Genomic DNA, 25,491 nt, shown 5'->3' with positions numbered 1-25,491 from the left:
GTTGGTGTACTTCAATAAGCAGGTGATACAATTAAGTGCAAGTGACTGGTGCTGTAACATTAAAAAGTGGATCAGGTGAAAAAAAAAGTGGATCAGATCCTTGCAGTTTATTGCATGTAAATTATAGCACAAAAAAAATTCTTTAAAAATGTCATACGGAGAAAACATAGAACCCTGGCCTTAAACTTAAATAAATATCTATATGTACAGAGAAATTATATGTGCATAAGTGTTGCCTATATTTACTTAGCCCTGTCTAGCCCACCATTAATTCACTGCTTGATCACTCCTTCATGAGTCCTCAGCTCTACAACTGTAAAATGGGGCTTGAATAATGAATTAATTCAACAAATACTGATAACTATGGTACCTTCCTCATAGGGCTGTTGGGTTTAATGAGAAAATACATATGAAGAAGCACTTAGCATGATTTCTAATTTGAGCACAGTAACTATTTGAATAAACAGAAGTTGTGCTCCATGCCTCTCATTAGAAAGATGTGTGTGTATGCTTGAAGAACAACCCAAAGAAAAAAAAGTCTCTTTGTGACAAGCTAGAATTTGTTGAAATCTGAAATTTTCACACTTTAGGAACATAGCTGTTGGGGAGGAAAAATTTTTCCTCTACTCTCTTAGGTTCTGAAACTGAGGCCCGCAAATTAACCAAACAAAAAGCTAGATCAACAGAAGTCAAGGCATACAAGTTTAATTTTTAATTTTACATGCACAAGGGCTCCGCAGAGGAGCAAACCCCCAAAAAGCAGCTAGACTCAGGGGTTTATATACCCTTTTAACAAAGGGCAATAAACTGTGGAGAAGGGACTAATCAAAAGAAGGATTTGAGGCTCTTCTAGGAGTGGTAAATCGTGGTAAGACAAATATATGGGCAAAACTAATGGCAGATAGAAGTTATTTAGTAAGGCTTATTTTTGCAGACCCATCTTGATGCTTCGTGTGATCTGAGAACCAGGAGGAGTATGGTCTCACTCTGCCAGGACCTCCTGGTCCTTTCCCGGGAACTGAAGCTGCCTGTGCCCTACTCACCACGGAGCTCAACAGCCCCTGGAGAATAATAGCTAAAAGCATTCAGGTTTCCTAAGGAGGTTATGCCATTGCTAAGAATTGTATTCCTTCCTTCTCTGTCTCTGGCAGTAAGGGTTGTTCTCTTCCTCTAGGTTTGGGAGAAGTGAGGGGGCACCTTTACAAAAGAAAATTTATGCCCTGCTTTTAAGGCAGCGAGTTCTTCCTGTGTGTTTTTTCCCCATTGCCTTCAGCTCAAACTAATCTTTATGCCAAGTAGCATATTTTGGGGTGGCATATTTTGATCTCCTTCATAGCCCATACCCATATGTGAAAAATTCTTAGTCTCAAGCATAGAAATAAATGCTCTGGAACTGACTGAATTTTACCTTGAGGGGACCTAGGAGAGGGGAGGGGGGAGGCCCAGGCTACATTTTAAATGATCTCTGTATTCTCCTTCTAATTTTCTGGACCAATTTAGATCCACTCCACGCTTATCTGTGCACAGTTTTCCTGCAGGCACATTCAGACCATGTAGCGGAAGAAAAGTAGCTTACTTGGTGCTTTTAAGGCCAAACTATATTTCTGAAGGGCTCTCTAAAATGTTGACTTCACTAAGCTACTCTGATTCTGAGACAGTCTAAGAAAATGAGACTATGAAGCCAAGAGTGAGAAAGAGCTTTAAAGAAAGCAAAGAAATAGATAAACCAAACTTACAGAAATGTAGGAGGCAAAGTATTTTAATAAGAACATTTATCACTATAGAAGACGACAAGAAAACAAGTTTGCTTCCGAGGCCAAAATGGGACTTATAAAAATGAGTGTTAGCTAGGTGAATTTAGGGCAGGGCAGCCTAAACCATTTCCTTCTGCTCTGTAACAGCAACGATTTAAAAGAATAATACTATCTAGTCGCTATTTATAGTGTGTCCTTATAGTGTTCTGGTACTTTGGGATGAGGTGAGCACCAAAAATGGGTTGCTGGCCCTTGAGGACTACAAAATCTGAAAGAACAGAAAACTCGAATAGTCAGAGGAATACAATTCTTAGCAATGGCATAACCTCCTTAGGAAACCTGATTGCTTTTAGCTGTTATTCTCCAGGGGCTGTTGAGCTCCCATGGTGAGTAGGGCACAGGCAGCTTCAGTTCCCGGGAAAGGGCCAGGAGGTCCTGGCAGAGTGAGGCCATACTCCTCCTGGTTCTCAGATCACACGAAGCAGAAATGCAATTTTTAACTTCATGCCTAGCTTAATCGGTGAAGATCCTCTCCTTTTGATTCAGGCCACCTCCCTCCCTGGGGACCTCACTGCTCCTGTGCCTTCAAATATCACCTCTAAGCTAACAACTCCCCAGACCAAAGGTCCAATTTGGAACTTTCTCTCCAATTGCAAACTCGGACTTCTAAGGGTGGGCCCTAGTTCCACGGACACCCGTGCAGCCCTGGACCACATTCACACCAACTCCTGTGTGCGGCTCAGCAAACTGCCACCTTTTCCCTGATTAGCCACTCCAGGTACAAGGTTCAGGGCAATCACCCATGTCTCTGCTCACAGCCAGCATTGGGTGGGTTGCCCGGTGCTATTCCTGCTGCCTGCACAGCATTGCTTTTGAAAGCTGTATGTTTGTATCTGTGTATTTGTATTTTATTCTTTGAAGAGAGAACACCCTTACTTGGTTCAAAACCCACAGAACCTAGAAGGTTGTACAGGGAAAGCCTCCTTTTCTCTTGCCCCCTCAGTTCCCCATTTCCTCTTGTATTCCTCCCAGAGACGTTTAGCCACTGACAAAGAAAAATGCAAGTTCCCTTTTCCTTTTTTCCCACACAAATGGTAGCATGCTATACACAATTCTACTCCTTGTTTTTGTTCTTTTTTTCATTCGGTGTATCTTGGAGATCTTTCCAAATCGGTACCCAAAAAGCTCCTGTATTCTTTCTTATGGCCACAAAGTATTCCACTGCGTGGATGCATCATATTGAACCAGCTCCCTAGTTTAATCTTTTGCTATTGTTAATACTGCTGCAATGCCTAGGCTTGTCTACCATTTTGCACCTGTGGGCGTGTGTAGAATTCCACAATGTCCTTCATTCCCTCACTACTCCTCTCTTCTCCATTTCCATGTTCTCTGCGTTAGCTCAGACCCTCATCATTGCAGAAAGAAGCCTCCTAGCTGGCACCTCCGCTCTATCACCCTTCACTTAACACCCAACAAATATTTAGGGACCACTTTCTACATGCCAGGTGCTCTTCTAAGATAGGGAAGAACAAGACAGGAAACACAAACAAAGCAAGCCAAACCAGACCCCCACAAATCCTTGCCTGTCTCACAACCGTGGGAGCTGTGGGAGCTTATCAGTACATCAGAACACTCTCTTCTCTGTGTTTGGAATCAGTTAAGAATTAGGGACAGGAGTCAGGCAAATGGAAATCAAAATATCAACTTCCTTACTGTCAGAGTCTCACTGGCAAATGTGGTTGAGCCTGACAACCAAATTGCCTTCTTATTATTCCCCCATCCCTCCAGTTTCGAAAGTGGAACAGGCCATTTGTAGGATGCTTGCCTGGACGGTTGCCAGGGGATCTGCTGTCTCAGGACCGCTGAGCTCCAACAGGGGAGACCAAGGCAGACGGGCCTCCATGCCTGCCTCTAGAGGACTCAGGTGTGTTTTTCCAAATGGAAACAAGAGAGGAGATAACACACAAGCTCTGTGGACAACCAAATCCCAAGAGTGAGAGGGGCAAGGAGAGAGGGACAAGTTATCGGTTCAACCTCTTTCCTCCATGCAAGCGGAGCAGGAGTTTTTCCATGGAAACAAGAAGACAGGGAAACAGAATTTCCCCCAACTGTAAACCAAAAAGCTTACTTTCTAGCACTGTCTTTCAAGCTTAAGTGGCCCTTCACTCAGGAACAAACTAGGTCTTTCAAGGGTTTTGGAAGCTGTTTTAAAAACGTCTAAGTAACAAAACTGCCTTATATTTGTATAATGCCTTGAAGACAAACTCTTTCAAATACATGCCAACTTTCCTCAAAAGATCAAAAAGTAAACCACTGCCAATTCACCTAGCAAGGGAAATGAAGTTTGAATTACCCGTTGTAAGAAATCCAACTTTTTGGTAGGATATTTTCATGAATCATAGTAAAAGAGAATTAGCAGAGAATTCAGAGGGGATTAAAAACTTTTCAAACTTTCTTCCTTCCCCCTCTGGCTGACGTCCATTTAAGGCAGAATGTTCCCAAAAACCATCTTTCTAATAGCTTTCCTTAGTTTTTCCCTAACGTACTCAACACGTCTCGGAAGAAATTTTACCTCATTTCGGGTTGTTAATGGTCCTGAAACAAGGTTACGAATTGGGAGAAGTGAGGATTGCAGAGTCTCGCACTCGGCCTCCTGCCTTCCCTTCCCAAGTGAAATCGCAGTATTCTCAAAGGTGCTCCACAGCTGTCTGATTATCACATTCAGTTGTCAGACTGCAGTTCCATCTGCAAATTTTCGGTTGCATTAGACACCATAAGCCAGCCGCCTGAGTCCCACCACTAAGGATTCCAATTAAATAGGTTCCATGAGCCATATTTTGAAAAAACTCCCTAAGTTATTTTTGTGATCACTCACAGACCACTCCACATCTTGAAATCCCTCCAATGGCTTCCATGACCCATTTGAATCCTCTTCTCCTACCTCCTGACACCTTTTCTTCTCCAAGGCTGCTCTGCTCACCAGGGCAGACAAGAACTATCTCTTCTTCCCCTGGTAACATACTCGCCCACAAAACCAGGCGTGGACACGTGGCCCAGACCTTCCCCATGCTTCTTCTAACGAATGGGAAAGATTTTTCCTCTCAAGTTTCATGCTACCTGAGATGTCACCTGCTGCATGGTGACAACTCATAGACAGTAGGAGCCAAGGAGACCAACAGAGAAGCAGGGCTAAGAATTTGGAGGACACGGGAGTGAGAAAGAAATTCACTGACCAGGCAGCATTTGCGTCCTTGGATCTAGCCATCCCTGAAGCCAGATCCATCCCTTTCCTTAGTTTGGTTATGTGAACCCAGACATTCTCCCTTTTTGGCCTGAATTTGAGTTGTATTTATTTAACTTACAACCAAGAAGACGCAGCCTAGTCCATCTCTTATTTGGCTCCTGGTCTCGTTGCTGTACGCAGCTGTGAAATGAATTTTGCCAAAGCAGGGCTCAAACCATCACTTGCATGTTTCAAACACCATTCAGAGGGTCCCCATGGCCCAGGGATTAAGTACAACATCTTTTACAATATGCCCCTCAATCTGACTTTCCAGACTTCCTAATACTGCACCACACAAGAGGCAAACCAAGATCTGGCCATCTAGAATATTCTCCTCCCCATCTCTGCCTATTAAAAGGTAGTCCAAAAAAAGAAAAGGAAGGGAGGTGCTCCTTTTTCAAGGTCCACTTCATGTTACTGTCTCTGAAAAGACTTTCCTAAGCATCTTCTGCCCCCAGAGATGTAACTGTACCCCTTTTTAGTACTGATGGCATTTATCTAATGATCTTTGTCTTATTCTATCTTGGATTTTGCATTGTCTCATCTCAGGGCCCTCTCATTAATGGCAAGACCAACCACTCAGTTGCCCGAATCAAAATTCAGAGGGTCACTTACTCACCCCACCACCCACATATGTACCACTCTAATCTTCCTCTCTAATATTTCTTGAATCAATCCCATGGTTCCTGACACTCATTAGAATGCTTATATCTCTTCCCTGGCCACTTTAATAGGGTCCCCTGCCACCAGCCTTATCCTGCTGCAACTTAGCTGCCCAATGACACCAGTTATTTTCCCAATTAGCAAATCTGATCATGCTATGCCCCAGCCTACAGACTCAAAACCAAACTTCTTAGTCGGTGGTTAAGCCCTCCCACTCCTCAGTGGTTAAGTAGGCTTCTGTTTACTTTCCCAGGCTCACCACCCACCACTCCTCAAGAAGCACTGGCCAAATGAGACTGTTCATGGTTCTCTAAACACTCAGAGTGCCTTGATGCTGCTGGCCTTTGCACATATGGTCACCTCTGTCTGGGAAGGCCTCTCCCACTTCTTTCTGGTAAAGCTCCATTCTTCAGGTATTCCCTCCACTGGGAAATCTCCCTGGACTGCCCTAGGGAATAGCACTTTCCTCACCCCCCTTCATCTGGAAGGAGAGGCTTTCTTTGCATCCCCAGTGCATAGCACAGGGTCCAGCACAGCACACAGATGCTCAGTGAATTGTTTGATCTCAGAATCTGTCCAGATTGGTGTCCAGTAAGACACTGTTATATTCTTCACTTGAATATGTATGCATATATATTCATATATATCAGGATGCCCTGTGAATGCCTACATTCCATAAACACTTTGCTCCTGATTGCATGGCTGAGCACCCTGAGGTTAGGAGACGGGCACTGGAGCTAGACAAATCTAGGTTCAAAATCCCTGCCCTGTCACTTAAAGGCTGTGTGTCTTGGAATTGTCTCTTAACCTTTCTGGACTTCAGCTCCCTTATCTGTAAAACGGAGCTAACAGTAGCTACCTCATCAGGTTTTCATGAAGACCAAATGAGAAAAGGCATTTAGGATGTTTGCACACGTGCCTGGTACACAGGTAATCAATGAACACTGTTGAATGAATGAGTTAATGAATGAGCGGCTCACAGAACGGCAGCGGTTCTTAAAGACACATCTTTCTAGCCCGTTTTCCAGAGAACCCAACATCGGACTCCTGGTACAATCAGTTTCAAGTCCGGCCCTTGAGTCTGGGGTTCAGTCCTTGATCCGGACTCGGTTCACTAACCCCTTCTCCCTGCAGCCTAGCCAGCCGGTCGGCCACCAATCACCAGGGCCTGGCCCATCCTTAACCAGATAACTCACCAATAGGGCCCTCCAGATGCTAATTAGGTTGCTTCCGCGGCATCTCATAGGCTCTCCCGCAGCCCTGCCCGCCCCTTTGACTGCGTCATGTGCGCAGAGCACTGTGGGGCTTGTAGTCTAGAAAAGAGGTGGCACCCAGGGCGTGCCCGGTATGGACGCGCACCTGCTGGTCCTCTCCGGGGTCCTCTCCGCGGCACCCTCTGTGGATGGAGCCCCGTCTCATTGCCCTTCCTTGCCAGCAACAGGATAATTCTGCTCAGATAATTCAGTATTTACTGAAATTTTAGGTTTCAGATTAAATCTCATATTTTCATTAAAGGGTGATTTATGGAAGGTATGGTGGTCACTCCGAAAAGCCCGTGGTGACTCCAGACTCGCCCATGTTTCCTTGAAGAATCCATGACGGAACTGGCAATCATGAATTTTTCTAAACGATGTGAACCTTGTACTTTTTTTTTTTTTTTTTTTTAAGAGTTTAGTTATTTGACAGAGAGACACACACAGCGAGAGAGGGAACACAAGCAGGGGGAGTGGGAGAGGGAGAAGCAGGCTTCCTGCCAAGCAGGGAGCCCAATGTGGGACTTGATCCCAGGATCCTGGAATCATGACCTGAGCCGAAGGCAGACGCTTAACGACTGAGCCACCCAGGCGCCCCAACCTTGTACTTTTTAAACTGCATTATCTCTTCAGATTGTAAATGCTATCAAAGGCTCCCCATTGCCTAAGTTAGAAAGTTCAGACCCCTTGGCGAGGCATAGAAGCTGCTTCTATTTTGTATTTATTTAATTACGTGTGGTCACTTTTGTGAAAACAGCGTTTCTCAGCCTTTGTGGCATATGAGAATCACCTGGGGAGCTTTCTAAAGTACTGGTATTTGTGTCTCACCCTAGACCTTGGAATCTTGGAGGAATGACGCAGGCTTCCTGGTTCTTAAAGCTCCCGGGGTGGATTCTCATGTGCAGTCAGCACTGAGAACCACTGGTTTAACACCTGTCGACGTTGCTGAAACATACTTTTCATGGATCTGAGCCTTAGCTCTGTAGTTCCCTCCGTTTAAAGTGGTCTTCTTCCCCTGTTCCTGTCCTGGCCCAGGCTCATCCTACCAGGCTGATCTCAACTGATACCTTTTCTTCCCTGTGCTCCAGCAGAGTACTTACTCCTAACGCACTTTATACTTGGTTCTTTTCAAGCAGGACTGGAGTTATCTGGTTACTTGTCTGTCTCCCTGGATTGGCTCTAAGTTCTGTGAAGGCAAACATGCCGAAAAGTCCTCTTTCGCCTTTGTGGAGCCAATGAATCAGAATCTCTGGGGTGGGCCTCGGGCATAAATTGTTTATGCTCCTCAGGTGATCCTGATCCCTGCCCCCAGCTACAAATTAGCTCCACAAAAGCACTGGGTACAGCAAGTATTGATCAATATTTGTCACACTGAATTGATGAGGCATCTCATTTGTTCGTAAGTCAATCATATTGTTGCACCTACTTGCCCTGGATTCCCCTGGAGAACTAAGCACCCTGTTTCGTATTCTCTTCATTCACTTATTCATTCATCCAACAGATATTTTTGTACATCATAACAAAGCCCTGAGGATTCAGGAGTAAACAGGAAAACACAGTTACTACCCCATGGGACTTGAGTCCCTATTAGTTATACTATACTTATTATTATCATCACTTCTTCTGAATAATACTGGATTTTTTTCCCCTTATAGATATGATTTGCTATTCAAGGGTAAGGACACTGCCTTATTCTCTTCTATCCCCAAGATGCTGCTGGCACAGAGAAGACATTCTGTAAATGTTCATTGAATCAAGGCAACACATTTCATGGCACTTGTCAAAATTTGTTAGTATTTCTTTGCATGGTTATTTGATGAAGGGCTATCTGTCTCATGAGCTGCAAATCCCCTGAAGACAGGAACTGAATCTATTGTGCTCACCATGCCTGACACAGGGCCTGGCCAGAGTGGGTGCTCAGTGACTATTGCCAAGTAAAGGAAGAAATACACAAGGAAGGCATCATTAAGAACAGAAAGGAAATCTCCGAACCAAACATCCAATCCCCTCTCCCCTCCCTATTCTCCCCGAAAAGGTAAAAAGTATTTTCTTCCTGGGCATTAAGGGATTTCAAGTTAGAGTGAGCATGGGCCCAAACAGATGATGTTTCTTTTACTTACTTACAGGTTGACCTGCGACTCTACTTCAGGGTCTTCTGTTGGCCATGTCTGAAGAGGCTGGATTCCAAATGATAGAGATGACTTGGCTTTCCATAGAAGAGTTTGTGCCATCTGACTCCTACAGGACCCTTTGGTCAGCGGATCCATCAGTGGGCCTGGAGGCTGAGGTGCCGAGCTGAAGCAGAAGGAGTTAGGAAAGGCACTGAGATCAGAGAATAGGAATGGCAGGCCAACCACTGGCCTATTCTGGCACTCTTACCTTGAGGCCAGCCCCATGAGGAAGTCAGCAAGGGCAAAACCAAGGCACTTCCAAGACCCGGGTGCCCCAGCAAGACTGCACCACGCTTCTCTGTGCAGAGCGATGCCCGAGCGTGCTGTGGGGAAGGCCCCGTGCAATCCTGTCACATCCCTCAGTACTGAGCGAAGTCACCCACTATGTCAAGTGAGTGGGGTCTAAGGTAAAAGGAGGACCAGTGAGCACTCAAGCCATCGCAGATTCATTCAGAAAGGCAACATTCATTAAGAGGAAGTTCTGTCTAGAGTGCTTTTGGAGATTAACTAGAGGTGGGACCTCCATCACTGTGTGAGTCCAAGCGTGCTTGGTTTTCTCTCCTTACTTCCAATTAAAATATGCAAGAAAAGCCATCAAAAGGGCCTATGCTGGCAACAACACTGTAGACAGAGAGGACCAAAGAGACCCTTCAAGACTAATGGCATAAATAGTATGCAAGGAGCAAAAGCCTGTTGAATAAATGAGTTGCATATGAGAATAAATTGAGAGATGTGTTCCTGCAACCTGCCTGCTCCTTTCTCTGAGGACACAGTGGGGAAGGTGGGAAAGGTAGTTCTGGGAAGAAGGGGCTGCTTCGCTAGGGAAACACAGGCATCTCGGCCCCGGACTGGAATTATTTTCTGAGCCAATTAGCAGCCAGCCTTCTTTCCTCACCCCCTACCTCCAGTGCCAGACAAATAAGCCAACTAAATCCAATTCCTTGGACATGCAAAAACAGAAACCAAAAGCCATCTTCAATGGCACTTTGGTCAAAAGGGACTCTTTAGAATGCCTTCTTCATAAAGACTATGACAGGGCAAAGCACAGAAGGCCTACTGGCTCAAGCCATATTATCCACGAGGCGGAGGCATCTGCAGAGGGAACCACCATCCTGCTATGGAGCTGGATGCCAAGGGAAGGGAGGCAGCCTGGCTGTGGGGAGCCACACAGGCTCTGCCCACTCCCAAACTGCTGCCGTGGTACCAGCTAGGCTGCGGCCAAGTTCAAAATGAAAAAAAGGTCACTGTTGCCAGGCCCATCTGCCATTCCTCTTCCAGTGGTGACCCAGCTTCCCCCTGGAGGCCACGTGCCGCATGCCTGAGCCAGACTTCCAGATAATCTCACCCCAGGATGGCGTGAGGCCACTGATCTCAGCAGCAACTAGACCGACATCAAAGGCTCAAGCCTTCCACATCTGACAAACGGCAAGAGGCCAAGTTCCTGAGATGTTATCAGTTGTTCTTTACTCAGTGGGACCCCCCCCCACCAAGTCTTCTGAAACCCAGGCTCCCTAGAGTTTACGGCTGCCTTAGCAATCGACAAACAAACCACAAAGCAGGGCTTCTGGATGAGAGATAACATTTTTTGTTTCCTATTGAAACTTTTAGATTTTTTTAAATTACAAATAATAATAATAATAATAATAATACATGCAAAACATTTATTAAGAAAGTGCTCCTAAAAGAAACGCATAAGGGAGTGAAGGAAGCAGGGCAGGGACGTGAGGTTTCATTTGCAGGCAGAGTCCTCTGAGGGGACAGCTTTGGTTTGGGTGAGCTGGGCTGTCCTAAGTGGCCACCTATGACAACCGAGCGACTGATATGTGCAAAGTGAACTGTGGAAGCGTAAAATACATGCTGATTTCCAAGACTTAATACACATGAAAAAGGATTTAGAACACCTCATTCATAATTTCTATATTGATTACATGTTGAAGATAAAATTCTAAGAATATTAGAATTAATTTTAATGTGGCTACTAGAAAATGTAAAATCACCTATGGAGCTCGCTTTCCATCTTGGACAGCGTCCCTCCAGGCAGACTGCCTCGGCTGCCCTGCCTGAGACAAGGCACTGAGGGCCACCGTGGGGCTCGGGGGCAAGCCCCCAGGTACACATATACCCAGAGCCCCTGCATGGGAGTGAGGGCTGGCGTGGCTGTTGGAGCCAAAGTGCACTGAAGGGGGGAGGGGAGAAACAGCCAGAAATGGTGAGGGGACCTGAGGGGATCTGACAGTGCCCACAACATCCCACCTCCACTCTCTTCCCACTTCCAGCTAATAGAGCAGTGCGATCCCTAGAGCTCCGTTCTCCTCCTGTCTGCAGAGCTGTGTGTGACATAGAGGTCTGTAGACGGCGCGATGTTCTGTGACCTGCTTTTCTACCTAAACATAGTCTGAGACATCTCTGTACATCAGTCACTACAGGCACATCTTTTTTTTAAGTTTTAAGTCATCTCTACGCCCCCCGTGGGGCTCCAACTCCCGACCCCGAGATCAAGAGTCACGTGCTCTTCTGACTGAGCCAGGTGGGCACCCCTAGAGGCACATTTTCAGAATGAGACCACCTTATATATTGCTTACATTCCGCCTTTTCACTTATTTTAATCTTTAAATACTTAGGTTATTTCATTGTCTTAGCATGTGATTCTCTAGCCCTTGAATCTTTAGAAGTTTGTTTAAAAGTACTTAAATACTACTTCTTTTAGACTTTGCTACCATTTACTTTTATGCTTTTGCCATATAACTTTACTCATAGAGTTTCATTCTTCTTTATACTTTCGGCTAATTCTTGAGTTTCATTTTCTAACTGCTCAGATTCTGTTCCATCACTGTGAGTTTTAATCTTTTTATTCACTTGTTAGCTTTTTTAGTCTTACCTTCCCAATTTACAAAAATGTATGTTCCTCTTCATCTGACATCTTAGTTTTGTGGTCTCACTACTGAATATATCTAGCAGTTGAGAAACTTCTTGGAAGGATGGCAGAGCAAGTGTTCACTGGCGTAACTCCTTGGAACCCATGGAAATAAGCAAAAATGGCTCAATATATAGAAGAACCTTATTGAAAGAAGAGAATGACTAAACTCTATGCTCTGAAGACCTGCTGTATACAATACGTGTGGACGAACTGAAAGAGAACACCAAGTCCTACCCATCCGACGTCAGGTGAGGGACATGAGCAAGAAGGCTCTACACACCTGAAATGCCTGATTTGGAGGAATGAGGGCTGGAAGCATGGGAAAGACTGGGAAGAAGCTGTTTCTTCTTCTCTCTCTCTCTTTCCGCTGCCCCAGTGTGCTGATAAGAAGGGCTGGCCTAATCTGAGGAAAGGGTGAAGGTGAGAGGAAAAAGTGTATCTTAGGAGCCATTTGACCCTCTTGAAAGATATTAGCCAAAAGGACATTTGAGTCTACCAGAAGAAGGCGCATGGGAAATCACAGTGACCCAGGCCGTCTTGGGAGGGGCCTGTTTGCCCTGAAGTAGGGGGCGGGAGGGGGGGGTTGGAAATTCGAAGCGAGTCCTGCCACGGGCTCACAAACCACATAGGCACAGGAGCCTGGCAGATGGGAGGGAAAGCCTGAGGAGAGAGGAAGAACAGATGGCACATTCCCACTGCCTCCGAACCCTTCCTGCTTCCTGAGGAACGTCCAGCCAGCCCTCCAGCTCCAGCTCTGAAAGAGAAGCTTCACCATTGCTCAGAAGACCAGGGATGGGAGTCAAGGTGAATCTGCCCATATTGTTAACGGGTAAACACAGACCCAGACAGAACTGCTTCAATTCCAGGATGAACATGCAGGAATAAACTAGCACAAGACCTATGAAAAGAGGTTCACAAAAGGCAGATGAAGAGTACAGATCAGAAGATTTCTGACAGGTACCGGATGAAAAATGTAACAGCTTTGTTTTCTCAAAAAAAAAAAGAAAAGAAAGAACAAGAAGTCTCTCAAAACAAAAGATCAAATAATTCAATAGACAGACTTCACATAGCTCTGAGATAAAATGCCCTAGAATGTGGCTGGGAAAAGGTTGATTCACAGTGTCCATGTGCTTTCTGGGAAGGGGGGGGCTAAAGGAGAGGAAAAGAGGGTGTCTATGAGCGAATCTCTGTGTAGGGGGGCTTTGGCATGTGCCCGGATTTTTCCTGGACTGAAGACAGCCCTCAGAAGCAGTTTACAGTTTTCTCCTCTTCTGTTGTAACTCCCAGACCCTCAGTGTGCCCTGAGTGTTAGTATCCGGGTCTTCAGGGAGGTGAGTAAAGAGAAATTTGGCCTGCTTCTCAGCTCCCTGCTGAAGGCCACGAGGAAGCAACAACAGCCACTGAGGAGAACTCAGCCGGGCGCTCCAGTTGGGGACCATGGCCAGGCTTGGCCAGGTCCAGCGATGCAGCAAGAAACAGACCACGGAAGGACTCAACTTGAGGCACAAGTGCTGTCTCCACATGCCGTAGGCAGACCCCTGCACGCAGCAAAATGGCATGAAAGGCAACGAGGTCTCAGTTCTGGCTCCTTTGAAGTGGCCGACAGGCTCCTTGGTACAAGCTGCTTTGATTGCAGAGCTTCTGCCGAAATCCCCTGAGGAACCTGGAAGCCTTCTGGGAGCCACACCCACTCCCCCGCATTCTTGACCTTGCACATTATTCCTTTTGCTCCGATGGTTGGCTGAAAGCAACCTTAAACCAAGAGCAGGGACGCCTGGGTGGCTCAGTCGGTTAAGCGTCTGCCTTCGGCTCAGGTCATGATCCCAGGGTCCTGGGATCGAGCCCCGCATCGGGCTCCCTGCTCGGCGGGGAGCCTGCTTCTCCCTCTCCCACTCCCCCTGCTTGTATTCCCTCTCTCACTGTCCCTCTCTCTCTGTCAAATAAATAAATAAAATCTTTAAAAAAAAAAACCAACCAAAAAACCAAGAGCAAATCGTCATTCTTGCCCCTCTTCAAACCAAGAGCAGCTTTTGGGAGCTGAGCTGGCTCCGCAGTCAAGGGAGCAGCGCTCGGGGCATGAGAAGGCAGATTCCCTCTGTCCCCAAATGTTACGCATTTGTTTGCCGGTACCTTGTCTCCCCCTCCACTAGAATGTTCGTTCCGTGAGAGCAGGAACCCCGCTTCTTATTCACGGTGTATCCCTAGTGCCTAGTACACAGAAGTGCTCAATAGTTGCTGAATGAGCAAGTGACCGTGAAGGCAAAACCGGGAGGGAAATACTCATTTGGAAAAGGGAGACTATGTCAGACTGTTCTGGCCACTCTTGAATGAGGTCACTGGTGGCTTTAGTCAGACCGCTGTGGGACCTGCTCTATTTCTTTGCCGATCTCTGACAGGCAGCTACTTTGTGAGGACTGTGACAAGTGCAAGGAGCAAAGACAATCCATCTGCAAAACATCAATCCAGGCTGATACATGACACAGACACTGGAAAATACTTACTGGCTGGCAGGCCTTCTAAAGACACGTTTCTCTCCCATCATAAAATGCAAAACTGGTACTTATGTCCTAACTTCCATTTGTGCTCAAACTATAGAATCACTGATACGTATAGTTGGCAGATCCACTTTAAGCACCTAGCTGAGGCCTGATTTCTCGTTTTTACCTCCGTACGGGAACCCTCACTAGCGTGCTACTAACTTTTGATCAATATGTCTAATTTATTTTTGCTGTGATTGAAGAAAGACGCTGTGGCAGATACTGTGGAATGACTTGCTCAATACCCATTTCAGCCCCATTCCAGTGCACAAGAGTTAGAAAGCCAGAATGTCAATGCCCTACCCTTCTTTGCAGTTTAGAGTTCTGGAGATGAATTAGATTCCACACATCTGATGTACTCATGAGAGCCTCTCACTCAGAACGAAGCCTGGTGGATTCAGAAACAGGATACAGGGCGCCATCTTGCTTTTGTAGATCATGACGGAGCTGTAGTAGTTCTGGAGTCAGTTGGTTGTTGTCCTGGAGTCAGTGATTTCTTGATTCTACAGCTTTCCAGAGCCACAGTGGCCGCTTTGGGATCAAAGCAGAGTTGGTAGTGTGGCTCTGCAGTTAGCTCAGGGACTGGCAGCTTCTTGACCCATCAGCTTCTTGTTATAAATGGCAGCCTTCGTGGTCATGGCAGAGCACAGTGGTTCTGGGTTCTGGAGTTGTTCCTGGGGGCTCAGACTAGAGTCCGCTATCCACCCTGCTAACAACGCTGTAAGCACTTAATTCCCCATGTCACTATTAAATACCATTCTGCTTATACTAACTAGGTAGAGTGGATTCTGTGGTCGGCAACTGATTCCTGACCGGTAGTCTTAGAGTGATCTTTGTCAGATTGAATTTTGAGCTTAACAGTTCATGTGACCCTTCTGGTGGGTGCAATGGTGGGCACATCCCCCAGGGGCAAAAACAAGAGGCTATGTACTTTTGTGGAATATGTGGAACTTTTGTCTTTTGAACATAAAAGAGAGCATGCTTGCAGCACTAAGCATTTCTGCTCAAACAGCAAAGAAGTGCTAAAGGACAACCCAAAGAAGAGCATGCGAACTGGGGATGCTTCCCAGGTCACTGCTGGAGTGGGTAACGATTATGTTCTCGTTGGCACTGACCAGCTTAACACTGCTTTGCACCTTTTCAAGCGTGCCGCCAAAAACCGTTGCATCCGTAAGTGTGCCAAAAGCACGAAAGAGTGGAGAAATACTAGTCTAACCTACAGGTGCTTTAACATCTCCAGTAATAAAAATTTTACTGCATCTTGGAGGAAGCCATGCTGGCATGGGCCGCACCAACGGCTGGAATGTACTTTCATGTGTTGAGCCCAATCTGTTTTATTATCCCTCATACCCACTGTGATTTTAGGTCTAGCTCAGGGCCATACACAGAGTGGAGTGGGCCTGATTCCTTTTTCATTTGACACACTTTCAAAAGTGGGCAGGCAGCTATTATATCCTCTCCGAATTTTCTCTTTTTCAGGTAAAACACCTCTTCCCCCCGCACTGAAATCTTTTCTCTTTACTGGATCATTCCCATCGGATATGAACATCTTTATAAAACAAGAGCGGAAAACCCCAAATCAAAACCAAATAAAACAAATCAATTTTTCGACTCACAGCCCCTCTGCTCCTGAGAAGAGCTGACGGTATTCACTGTTTCCAGTTCCCCTCCTTTATCTCCTGAAGCCAGGCCAGTGAGACTTTCATCCTCACTGTTCCAAAGAAACAGCTCTTGTCAAAAGCCACCGATGACCCCGTGATACTCAACCTAATGGTCAATTCTAAGTTCCTCTTGTTTGACCCACCAGCAGCATTTGACACAGAAAACAATGCCCTTGCTGTTTTTCTTTTTTAACTGTTAATTTCTACTGATTTCCCCAAAATGAAAAAAAAAATTTAATTACATCATGTATCCATGACACAACGGTTTCACCTTTAAGTCTCAAAGTCTAAATCTTACTTGGGATTTATGGGAACAGTTAATAAAAGTCCATCAAATCATAGTCACAATTCCTGACTAATAAAGTTTAGTTAGTGATTTCTTTTTCCTAAAGTCTCCTGGTATCCTTTTTCTCCCCACATTTTTTTTCCTTTCCCTATTTCACTGTGATTCACGGTCGCATCATGGAACAAACAAAAACCTTGATGTGTTCTTCCAAAAACTTCCTACCTGAAATCCATATCTGCACTGTCTGATGAGGGAGCCACAGACCACACAAGGCTACTGAGCACTTAAAATGCGGCTAGTCTGAATTGAGATGCTGCAAGTGTAAAATATACACCAGAATTCAAACAAAGTACCTCAGAAGAAGTAAATTATCCTCATTATTTTTAATACTGATTATGTGGTAAAATGGTAATATTTTGGATATACTGAGTTAAACAAAATAAACTATTAAAATTAATTTCACTGCTTCTTTTTATTTTTTAAGCTATGGCTCATAGAGGGGGTGCCTGGCTGGCTCAGTCAGTAGAACATGCGACTCTCAATCGCAGGCTCATGAGTTTAAGCCCCATGTTGGGAGTGGAGCCTACTTAAAAAAAAAAAGATATGGCTACTAGAAAATTTTAAATTCTATTTGTAATTCTACACACTTGCTATTACCAGAAGCCACTGTTCTTTTTCACTTAACATATATGAGCATCTGAGATATCTTTCCAAGTCAGAAAACAGAGACTGGCATCAACCTTTTTAATCTTTTTTTTTTTTTAAAGATTTTATTTATTCATCTGAGACAGAGAGATACAGAGAGAGAGAGAGAGAGCAAGCATGAGCAGGGGGGAGGCAGAGGCAGAGGGAGAGGGAGAAGCAGGCTCCCCGCCGAGCCAGGAGCCAGACGTGGGGCTCGATCCCAGGTCCCTGGGATCATGACCTGAGCCGAAGGCAGACGCCAATCTGAGCCACCAGGCACCCCCAATCTGTCTAATCTTTTTGGCATCAAATTATTAGTATTGTATTGATATGTTCCCGATGGACTTTTTTTTTACGTTTACAAGCGCTCCTGCAGGAGCAGCCTTTAACATAAACCTCCTTGGGCAGCGACATCTCATTGCTCACTCTCATTCGCTTCCTGTCCTCTATGATCCTAGCTCTAGGGACAAGCAGCTGTGTGGCTCCCATTTTCCCACACCTCTACGCTTGCATATGCTGCTTCAGAATTTTTTTCCCCCACAGGAAAACCAGCAGTGAGTCTCACTGTACAGGCTAAATCTCTTATAATTTTCTTACAGCATTGTTTGTCGGGCTCCATCTCTGTTCAGATCTTCAACTCTGGAAACCAGACAACCAAACATAATTTCTCTTATTAATCTTCTAAAGCAAAACGAATTTGACTATTGTCTTCCTCTGAGAAAGGAAGCTGGTTTGTATTAACTTAAACTCTTGGTGAATAATAAAAGTTGTTTTTTCCCTTCTCTTAGGAGAATAGACATAATATGAAAATTAATTTTCTTCTGTTGGCCCTAAGAGTCCATTATGTCAGCCTAATACAAGACAGCTCTTAATAATCCTTTCCAGGAAGACTGCTGTTTTTCCAAAAGAAAACTGACAGCAGCAGATTTATTTGTGATTAAATACTTAAGGGCCCGAAACAAACAAGAAGAATAACTACATAATATAGAGAAATGAAGATTATGAAAACAGCCCACATTAAGATAATTGTTTATAAAACTACCTGGGGGGGGGGGGAAGAGTCTCCTGGAAAAAAAGAAAAAAAAATCCAAGAATCTGCAAGTTAGAAGAAACATAAGGAAGAAGAAGGCACCACAATGCATAATGGATAATTGTTCTTTCGGATCCTATCTTGGCCTCAAAAGCCATGTTCAGGAACAAGAAAGCATTTGTCTTGGCATCAAATTTGTTCTCACAAGGTGTAGGTTATATACATTACTAACAAGGAAGCTACTGTGTAGGAAGCAATATTTGAGAAAGCAGAAAATATGTTTTCTATTTGTGATTCACAATCTCTTCTATGTAGGGCTCTGCACCCACTGTGGTTAAACTTAGTAAGCATACTTTAAACGCTCAACTAAGGTAGTCTTTTACAATGAGAACTAAAAAAAATACAGAAAACCCAATGCTGTGACTCTGGGGTGGCATCTGGGTGTCTATTTTGGAAAGCTTCCCAGATGTAATGGCACTTTTTGGGGGGGAGGGGTCAACCCAGTATCCATTCCACTTCTTCTGGTAATAGCACTGTGGATTTTCCGTTGGGCTATCACTGCCTCTTGGTCTCTATGGATGGAAGTGATCTAATCTCTCAGTTCTGCATTGGGCACTTGACCGAGCCCAGCCAATGAGTATGTTTTACCCCCTTCTACCCAAAACGACTAGTTCAGGGATGAGCATACAACCCAAGAGATCCAATGAATGTCAAGCTTGGGAAACATGCTCTAGAACTATTGAGAGAGAGGCAATGTCTTTCTGCTGGGATGGTACGCTGGTAGAAAGTAAGCCTGAAATAGTTAACTTTCTTTGCCTGCATGAGGAAAGACAGTCGACCCAGAAAATGAAGAAAGCCTACGGACGACATAATTTGAGCACCTGGATCTACCCTCTGCCAAAGCTTGGGTCTACTCCACAATTTTGCAAATTCCACGAACCAATAATTTTTCTCTGCTTGTCATTCACCAACCCCGATAATCTTAAAAAGTATTAACAACTTAGGTCAGGCACCAATCAGAAAAGATGTGATGCATTACTACTCCTGCTTGTAGCTCGAGAACTTTCAATGATCGCAACTGGGAATAAGCCAGGAATAAGAACCACTTGACCACTGAGTCTACGCCCCACAATCCAAGCCACCGCTTTTCACCTGGCATCACAACCCCAGACATTGTTGCTGCAAGCAGCTATCAAAGCAGAATCATGAATGATGGGGGGTCAACATAATGAGGCAGCCTTTGTGCTATTAGGGAAAGGCAACAGAGTTGCCCAATACCAAAAAGGCTTGCAGTAGGGGCTCCTTGACCTTAGACGTAATAAGCGGAAAGTGACCAGCTGGGAGGGCTGTTATAAAAAAAGATGCCTGCATTGCCCTAGCGGGGTGGTTTTCAAAGTCTGTTCCTGGGCCAGCAGTACTGTAAGCTTGTTAGAAATACAATTCATAGACCCACCGCCACCTAGTGAATCAGGATCTGTGGAGGTGGGGTCCAAGGAACCGTTTCAAAGAAGCCCTCCTGGTGATTCTCCTATATGTTAGGTTTGAGAATCAACGTATTAGATGAGAGCGTCCTGGTTCCCAAACACAGTTTCCTGAGCCCCATCCCTAGAGATTCTGATTCAGTACACTTGGGCTTGGGCTTGAGAATTTGCATCTCTAACAAGTGGATGCTGCTGGTCCAGGGGCCACACTTAAAGAACCGCGCTCTGAGATGATAACCTAAGTGATGTCTACAGTTCCATTCAATGTTGACAGTCTGTGATCTTTAGAATTTGCCTTTCAAATTCAATCTGACTGTGTAACCCTGATTAATACCGCGGCTCATATGTGTGTGCCATTACATCTGGGTTTGGCTTTATAAAGTGTTGCAGCCAAAATGACAGAGCGCAGCAATAGTGATTTAAAATAACTCAAGTTCATTCACTGTATTTCTTGATCACCACAAAGTCACAAAAGACAACAGGTATATTTCTTAAAATAAATCTCTGAGCAACAAAAACAACAGGAAGACTTATTAGCCTCCCTCACCCAAAATAGGCGTCTCTGTACCTCTCACCTCTAAACACCCCCTTAAAGTTTTTTATCAGCCAGTTCTAACCAGTGCCTTGTGTATCTACTCTTCTTCTCTTCAATCCCTCTCTTCCTAAATCTGCAGCTCAAAACGCAAAAAAGAACCAGGGCAGGACCTTGCTCTGAGGGTGGGGGAGGAGGAAAAATTGAATGGGTAAAGCTAGAATGTTAATGAGGCAAGAGAAGGGAAAGGTTGAGAATTTGTGCATAAACGTGAATCACTTTTGTCCGGAAAAGTTGCCATTTGGTAACGCTTTGTGCCAGATACTGTTTTTAGCACTTTGCATAAATCAGTTCATTTAAACCTGACATCAGTCCTGTGAGCTAGGTGTTACTGTCATTCTACAAACGAGTTAATCAAGGGTCAGAGGGTTAAGCAACCTGGCCAAGGCCACACACGTGACAAGTGAAAAGACAAAAACTTGAGCCCGTGTGTGTCTCCCTCCAAAGTCCTTGTTCTTGAGCACTGAGAAGGCTTCCTACAAAATGAGGACAAACACATCTAGGGCATGTGGTTTAACAGCGTCAATGTCCTGCCCTCTGGCCCCCAGATTTCCCAGCTCCTCTAACTGCCACCTGCCTGGATTCCTAAAGCCTGGGCCACGCCCCACGTTGCTCCTTTACACTCATCGCGAGCTGTGTCTGCCCGCCAGTTAACTGAGCTGACACAGGATATTTAGCAAAGACAGTTGCCATTCTGAAAGTCATGATGTTTCTTCCTGATGTCAACATGATTGAGTAAATATGGTTAAGCCAGATTCTGAAAGGCCCTACACATGAGACGGTGGCATTTAAACTTGACACAACAGGAAATGAGAAGTAATTGAGGACTTTGTAGTAATGGAGGTTAATCTGGCAGTGTGCCCACAAGTGAGCCTGAGGCTCTCATCCCTGGTTGTCTGTCAGAATCACCTGCAGAACTTTCTGAGCATCCATACACCCCATCCCCACCCTGGTCTTTCTGGAACAACAGATCAGCTGTAGGGACCCACACACTTGTATACTTAAGATTGTTCACAGGTGGGGCGCCTGGGTGGCTCAGTCGTTAAGCGTCTGCCTTTGGCTCAGGTCATGATCCCAGGGTCCTGGGATCGAGCCCCGCATCGGGCTCCCTGCTCAGCGGGAAGCCTGCTTCTCCCTCTCCCACTCCCCCTGCTTGTGTTCCCGCTCTCGCTGTGTCTCTCTCTGTCAAATAAATAAAATATATATAAAAAAAAGATTGTTCACAGGTGATTTTTCTTCTCCTGGCCCTAACTGTCCATTATGCCAACCCAATATAAGACAGCTGTTAATAGGTTCCCTTAAAAGTGAGGTAATCTGGATTAAAGGATTAAAGAGGAATTTTTTTTTAAAGCAACAAAAATAAGAAATTGTAGATGAACATTGATCTGTTTCAAGTTAGGAAATTATTTTCTAATTAAGCATAAACAGAAGGAATAAATAGATTTGACTAATTTTTTTAAAATAACAATAAAAACTTTTCAAAAAACACTGTAAAGTCAAAAGGCAAATAATGAACTGTAAGAAATGTGCTACATATTTGGCCACAAAAATTAATTTCCTTAATAAATAAAAAGTGCTTCAATTCAATAAGGAAAAGATAAACACTCCAAAGGAAAAATGGACAAAGTGCATGCAAATAGATCTCATTTTCAAAAGAAATACAAATTATAAATATGAGAAAAAAGTTTCACCTCGCTACCAAAGAAATGGGCCATTTTAGCAAATATTTATAAATGATAATGCCTTGCACTGTGGGTGGGAAAAACAGGCACATTTATATGTTCTTGGGAGAACTGTTAACTGGTATGACCTCCTGGTGGGCCATTTGGCATTATGCTTCAAAGGCCTTTAAAATGTCCCTTTTCTTAGATCCAATCATTTCCATCACTTCTATGAACTTATCTTAAGGAAATGATTACCTCTTTATTTTTTTTTTTAAGATTTTTATTTATTTATTTGACAGACAGCGAGAGAGGGAACACAAGCATGGGGAGCAGGAGAGGGAGAAGCAGGCCTCCCGCCAAGCAGGGAGCCCGATGCGGGGCTCGATCCCAGGACCCTGGGATCATGACCTGAGCCGAAGGCAAACGCTTAACGACTGAGCCACCCAGGCGCCCCTGATTACCTCTTTATACACAGACTAATGCACACAGATTTGATGTGACTTAGTAAAAGTGAAAACTGGTAATGCACGGCAAGTCTGATAATAAAAAATGGGTTAATGGGCTGTCTGGGTGCCTCAGTTGGTTAAGCAGATGCTTTCGGCCCAGGTCATGATCCCAGGGTCCTAGGATCAAGCCCCGTGTCAGGCTCCTTGTTCAGTGGGGAGCCAGCTTCTCCCTCTCCCTCTGCCTGCCGCTCCCCCTGCTTGTACTCTCTGTCAAATAAATAAAATCTTTAAAAAAAAATCGCTTAAATTGTCTTGCAACAAACATAAGTTGTTTTTATAAAATCAGAAACGTGGTAAGCATTATTTCTAAGGTTTATACGGTATTACCATGGAGTTTTAAATAGAGAAGAAAACCTCTGGAGAAATCATTTCGTCTTTCAGGTGGGAGGTCATGGAGACAAAGGATGGGGTGATAAAAGTGAGAAGCTGGAGGCAGAGAAAAATTTTCTAAACTGGCGCTATCCAATATCATAAACATTGGTCACATGTGGCTATTTAATTTAAAGTCAAATAAAATTTAAAATTCAGTTCCTTAGTTGCCCCAGCCATATTTCAAAGTACTCAAGGGCCACAGGTGGCTAGTGCTGAGGTATCCCACTGCACAGACAGTAGAATGTTTCCATCATTGTGGAAAGTTCTGTTGGACAGATCTGACCTAAATGTTCTACCTCAGGCCTGAATTCAGCTTTTGGCTCATCTCTTCAGCCTCATCCCTTGGTACATTTTTTCCCATCCGCCCGTGCTCCAGCGGCAAATGTAAGCAGCAATAGGACAGAGAACCTATTTGCCTGCTTCTCCCAGTCTAGGGCAGGAGATGTATTATCCAGGTAATTACACACAGTGGTATGTGGAATAGCAGATTTATACAGAGATTACTGATACAGCACAGAGCTCAGCCTGGGGTTTAGGGAAGACTTCCCAGAGGAAGAGGGGACAGGTGTTAGCCAAAAAGACTCCTCTAAGTAGAGCAAAGAGCATGTCAGGAATAAAGGCACAGATGAGGAAAAGCACAGCATAGGGAAAGAATTACCAGCTGGTCAGGCATTTATTCATTCAAGAGATAGTAAATGTCTGCGTGGGCCAAGCCTGGGGCAGGCTCTGGGGACAGAGCAGTGAACAGGACCGGGGTGGTCCCTGTCCTGATGAGCTTACACTCTCATCAGTACTGCTGGGGGCCGGGGCACTATGGGTGAGGTGAACAGTGCAAGGGCCTCCCACCGCATACTGAGGATCCTGGTTTGTCAGCCTAGCTGTTGATTCTCCTTTTCGGCCTCAGTGAGGGCCAGAATCCCACCTCCTATCTTTCTCTTTGTCCCCCACCCCAGTCCCCATCACTGCTGTGAGACATGGAGAGCTCCTGGAGAGGCGGGTCGTGCTAAGACCCCTCCAGTGGCCAGTGAGGCTGTGGACTGGAGAGGTAGAAGAATAAAGACAGAAAGTCTGGTGGGGAGGCTACTGGAGTCAAACGGGGGGGGGGGGGGGGGGGGAGGAGCTGGAAAAAGGCAGGGCCGACTTTAGCGAGGCTGGAGCGGGAGGAGGCACTCCGAGTTAAGAAAAAGCCCGCTGAGAGAATGGGGCTGGCAGAGCAGAGCGGGTGGAAAGCGTGTCTGTGAGCAAGGTTCCAGGGAGAAGGAACCCAACAGGACAGTTTCAGGAGAGTTCCCAGGCCAAACGAGGGGGGCCGGGATGGGCAAGGGCTGCCCCCGCAGAGGAAAGGCGTCGGCGGGTCAGAGGGGCCCCAGGGGCCCGGCATGTTGGGGGGGCCACACCGCGCCAGGATGGGCGGGGCTGTGAGGCAGCAGGTGTGCGTTACCTGCGGAGCCCGGCTGGGGAGGCTGGAGCTGGCCTGGGTCCTGGGGCAGCGCAGAGAGGCTCCCGCAGGAGGCAGACCTCCCTGGGACTTCGGGGGTCTATCTCCCGACCTTGTCCTTGAGCATTTACAAGAGGCGGCACGGCACATTCTCCACAGCCCGAAATCCGCCCGGAGCCCGGCTCCGCTCGGGGCCTGCCTCAGCACCGACGCTTTGGGGGCGTTTCGTCCGGCCTGGGTTCCCGACGCTCGCTCGTTCTTCTCTGGGGCGACCCCCTCCCGCACCTGCCGCTCGGGCGGCCCAGCACCCCTCCTTCGACCCCCGGCCGCTCAGCCCTGGCTCCTCGCCGGATCCCCTCAGCGCCCCCGCCCCGCAGAGACCCCTTCCCGCGCCGCGGCCTCGCAGCCCTCGGTCCCCCCAAGACCGCCCCACGTGGCCGGCTCCCCGCTTCCGCCCCTCCCGGCCGCACCCCTCCCGGGCCGCGGTACCTGGGGCTCTCGAAGCTGCACCCCCTGCGCCGCAGCGCCGCCCTCTTCTGCCGCAGAAGCGCAGCGGCCGCCCCGCCGGGCTCCGGCTCCATCGCCCCGGGCGGGGGCCGCAGGCTCGGGCGCACTCGGGTGGGCTCGGGCCTCGGCGGGGCTCGGCCGGCCGCTCGGCTCGCACGCCCCGCCCCGCCCCGCGCGCCACGGCCGGCCCCAGGTCCCGCCCCAGCCCCACCCCGAACTTCAGCCCAGCCCACTCCTTGCCCCGCAACTGGGTCCAGACCCCGCCCCACCCCCGCCCCGCCCCCGCCCCGAACTTCAGCTCCGCCCACCCTTGCTCTTCAGCCAGGCCTAGGCCCCGCCCCGCCCCGCCCCGCCCCGCCCCCGCTCCGAACTTCAGCCCCAGCCTTCCCCGTGCTCCTCAGCCGGGTCAAGGTCCCGCCCCAGCCCCCAGCTCCAGCCATGCCCTCCACATGCCAGCCCCACCGGGTCGGGGGTGGGCTCTCCTCACCTCCGTCGGGCCCAGACACCCAAAACGCCCACCCTGTCCTCAGCGCGGTCGAGCCGAGGCCACGCCCCTCCCGCTCCTCGTCCCTCAGCACAGACCCAGGCCCCGCCCACCTACTCCTCCACTACTGAGCTCCCGCGCGGCCCCTGCCCTCACCCAAAGCGTCAGCTCCCACCTCAGTGCCTCCTGGCCGTTTCTAACGTAGCAG

At 46.6% G+C, this 25,491-nt stretch overlaps 1 protein-coding gene across 1 annotated transcript in view; it reads right to left on the bottom strand.

The window, feature by feature from the left end:
- Positions 1-24,935, bottom strand: part of GARNL3 (GTPase activating Rap/RanGAP domain like 3) — a 142,502-nt gene extending 117,567 nt beyond the window's left edge. The window contains exons 1-2 of the mRNA XM_045883163.3: positions 24,782-24,935; positions 9,078-9,248 (exon numbers count right to left, since the gene is read on the bottom strand). Of these exons, the coding sequence (XP_045739119.3) occupies positions 9,078-9,248; positions 24,782-24,873 (263 nt within the window). The 5' untranslated portion in view covers positions 24,874-24,935. The remainder of the gene's footprint in view (positions 1-9,077; positions 9,249-24,781) is intronic.
- Positions 24,936-25,491: the final 556 nt, after the last annotated feature.

Source organism: Mirounga angustirostris, unplaced genomic scaffold, assembly GCF_029215605.1.
Source record: "Mirounga angustirostris isolate CCGP_5_RB_7025 unplaced genomic scaffold, mMirAng1.0.hap1 SCAF_15, whole genome shotgun sequence".
Classification (NCBI taxonomy): domain Eukaryota; kingdom Metazoa; phylum Chordata; class Mammalia; order Carnivora; family Phocidae; genus Mirounga; species Mirounga angustirostris.
Note: the sequence above shows the minus strand (reverse complement) of the source record. Positions and strands in the feature narration are given on the sequence as shown.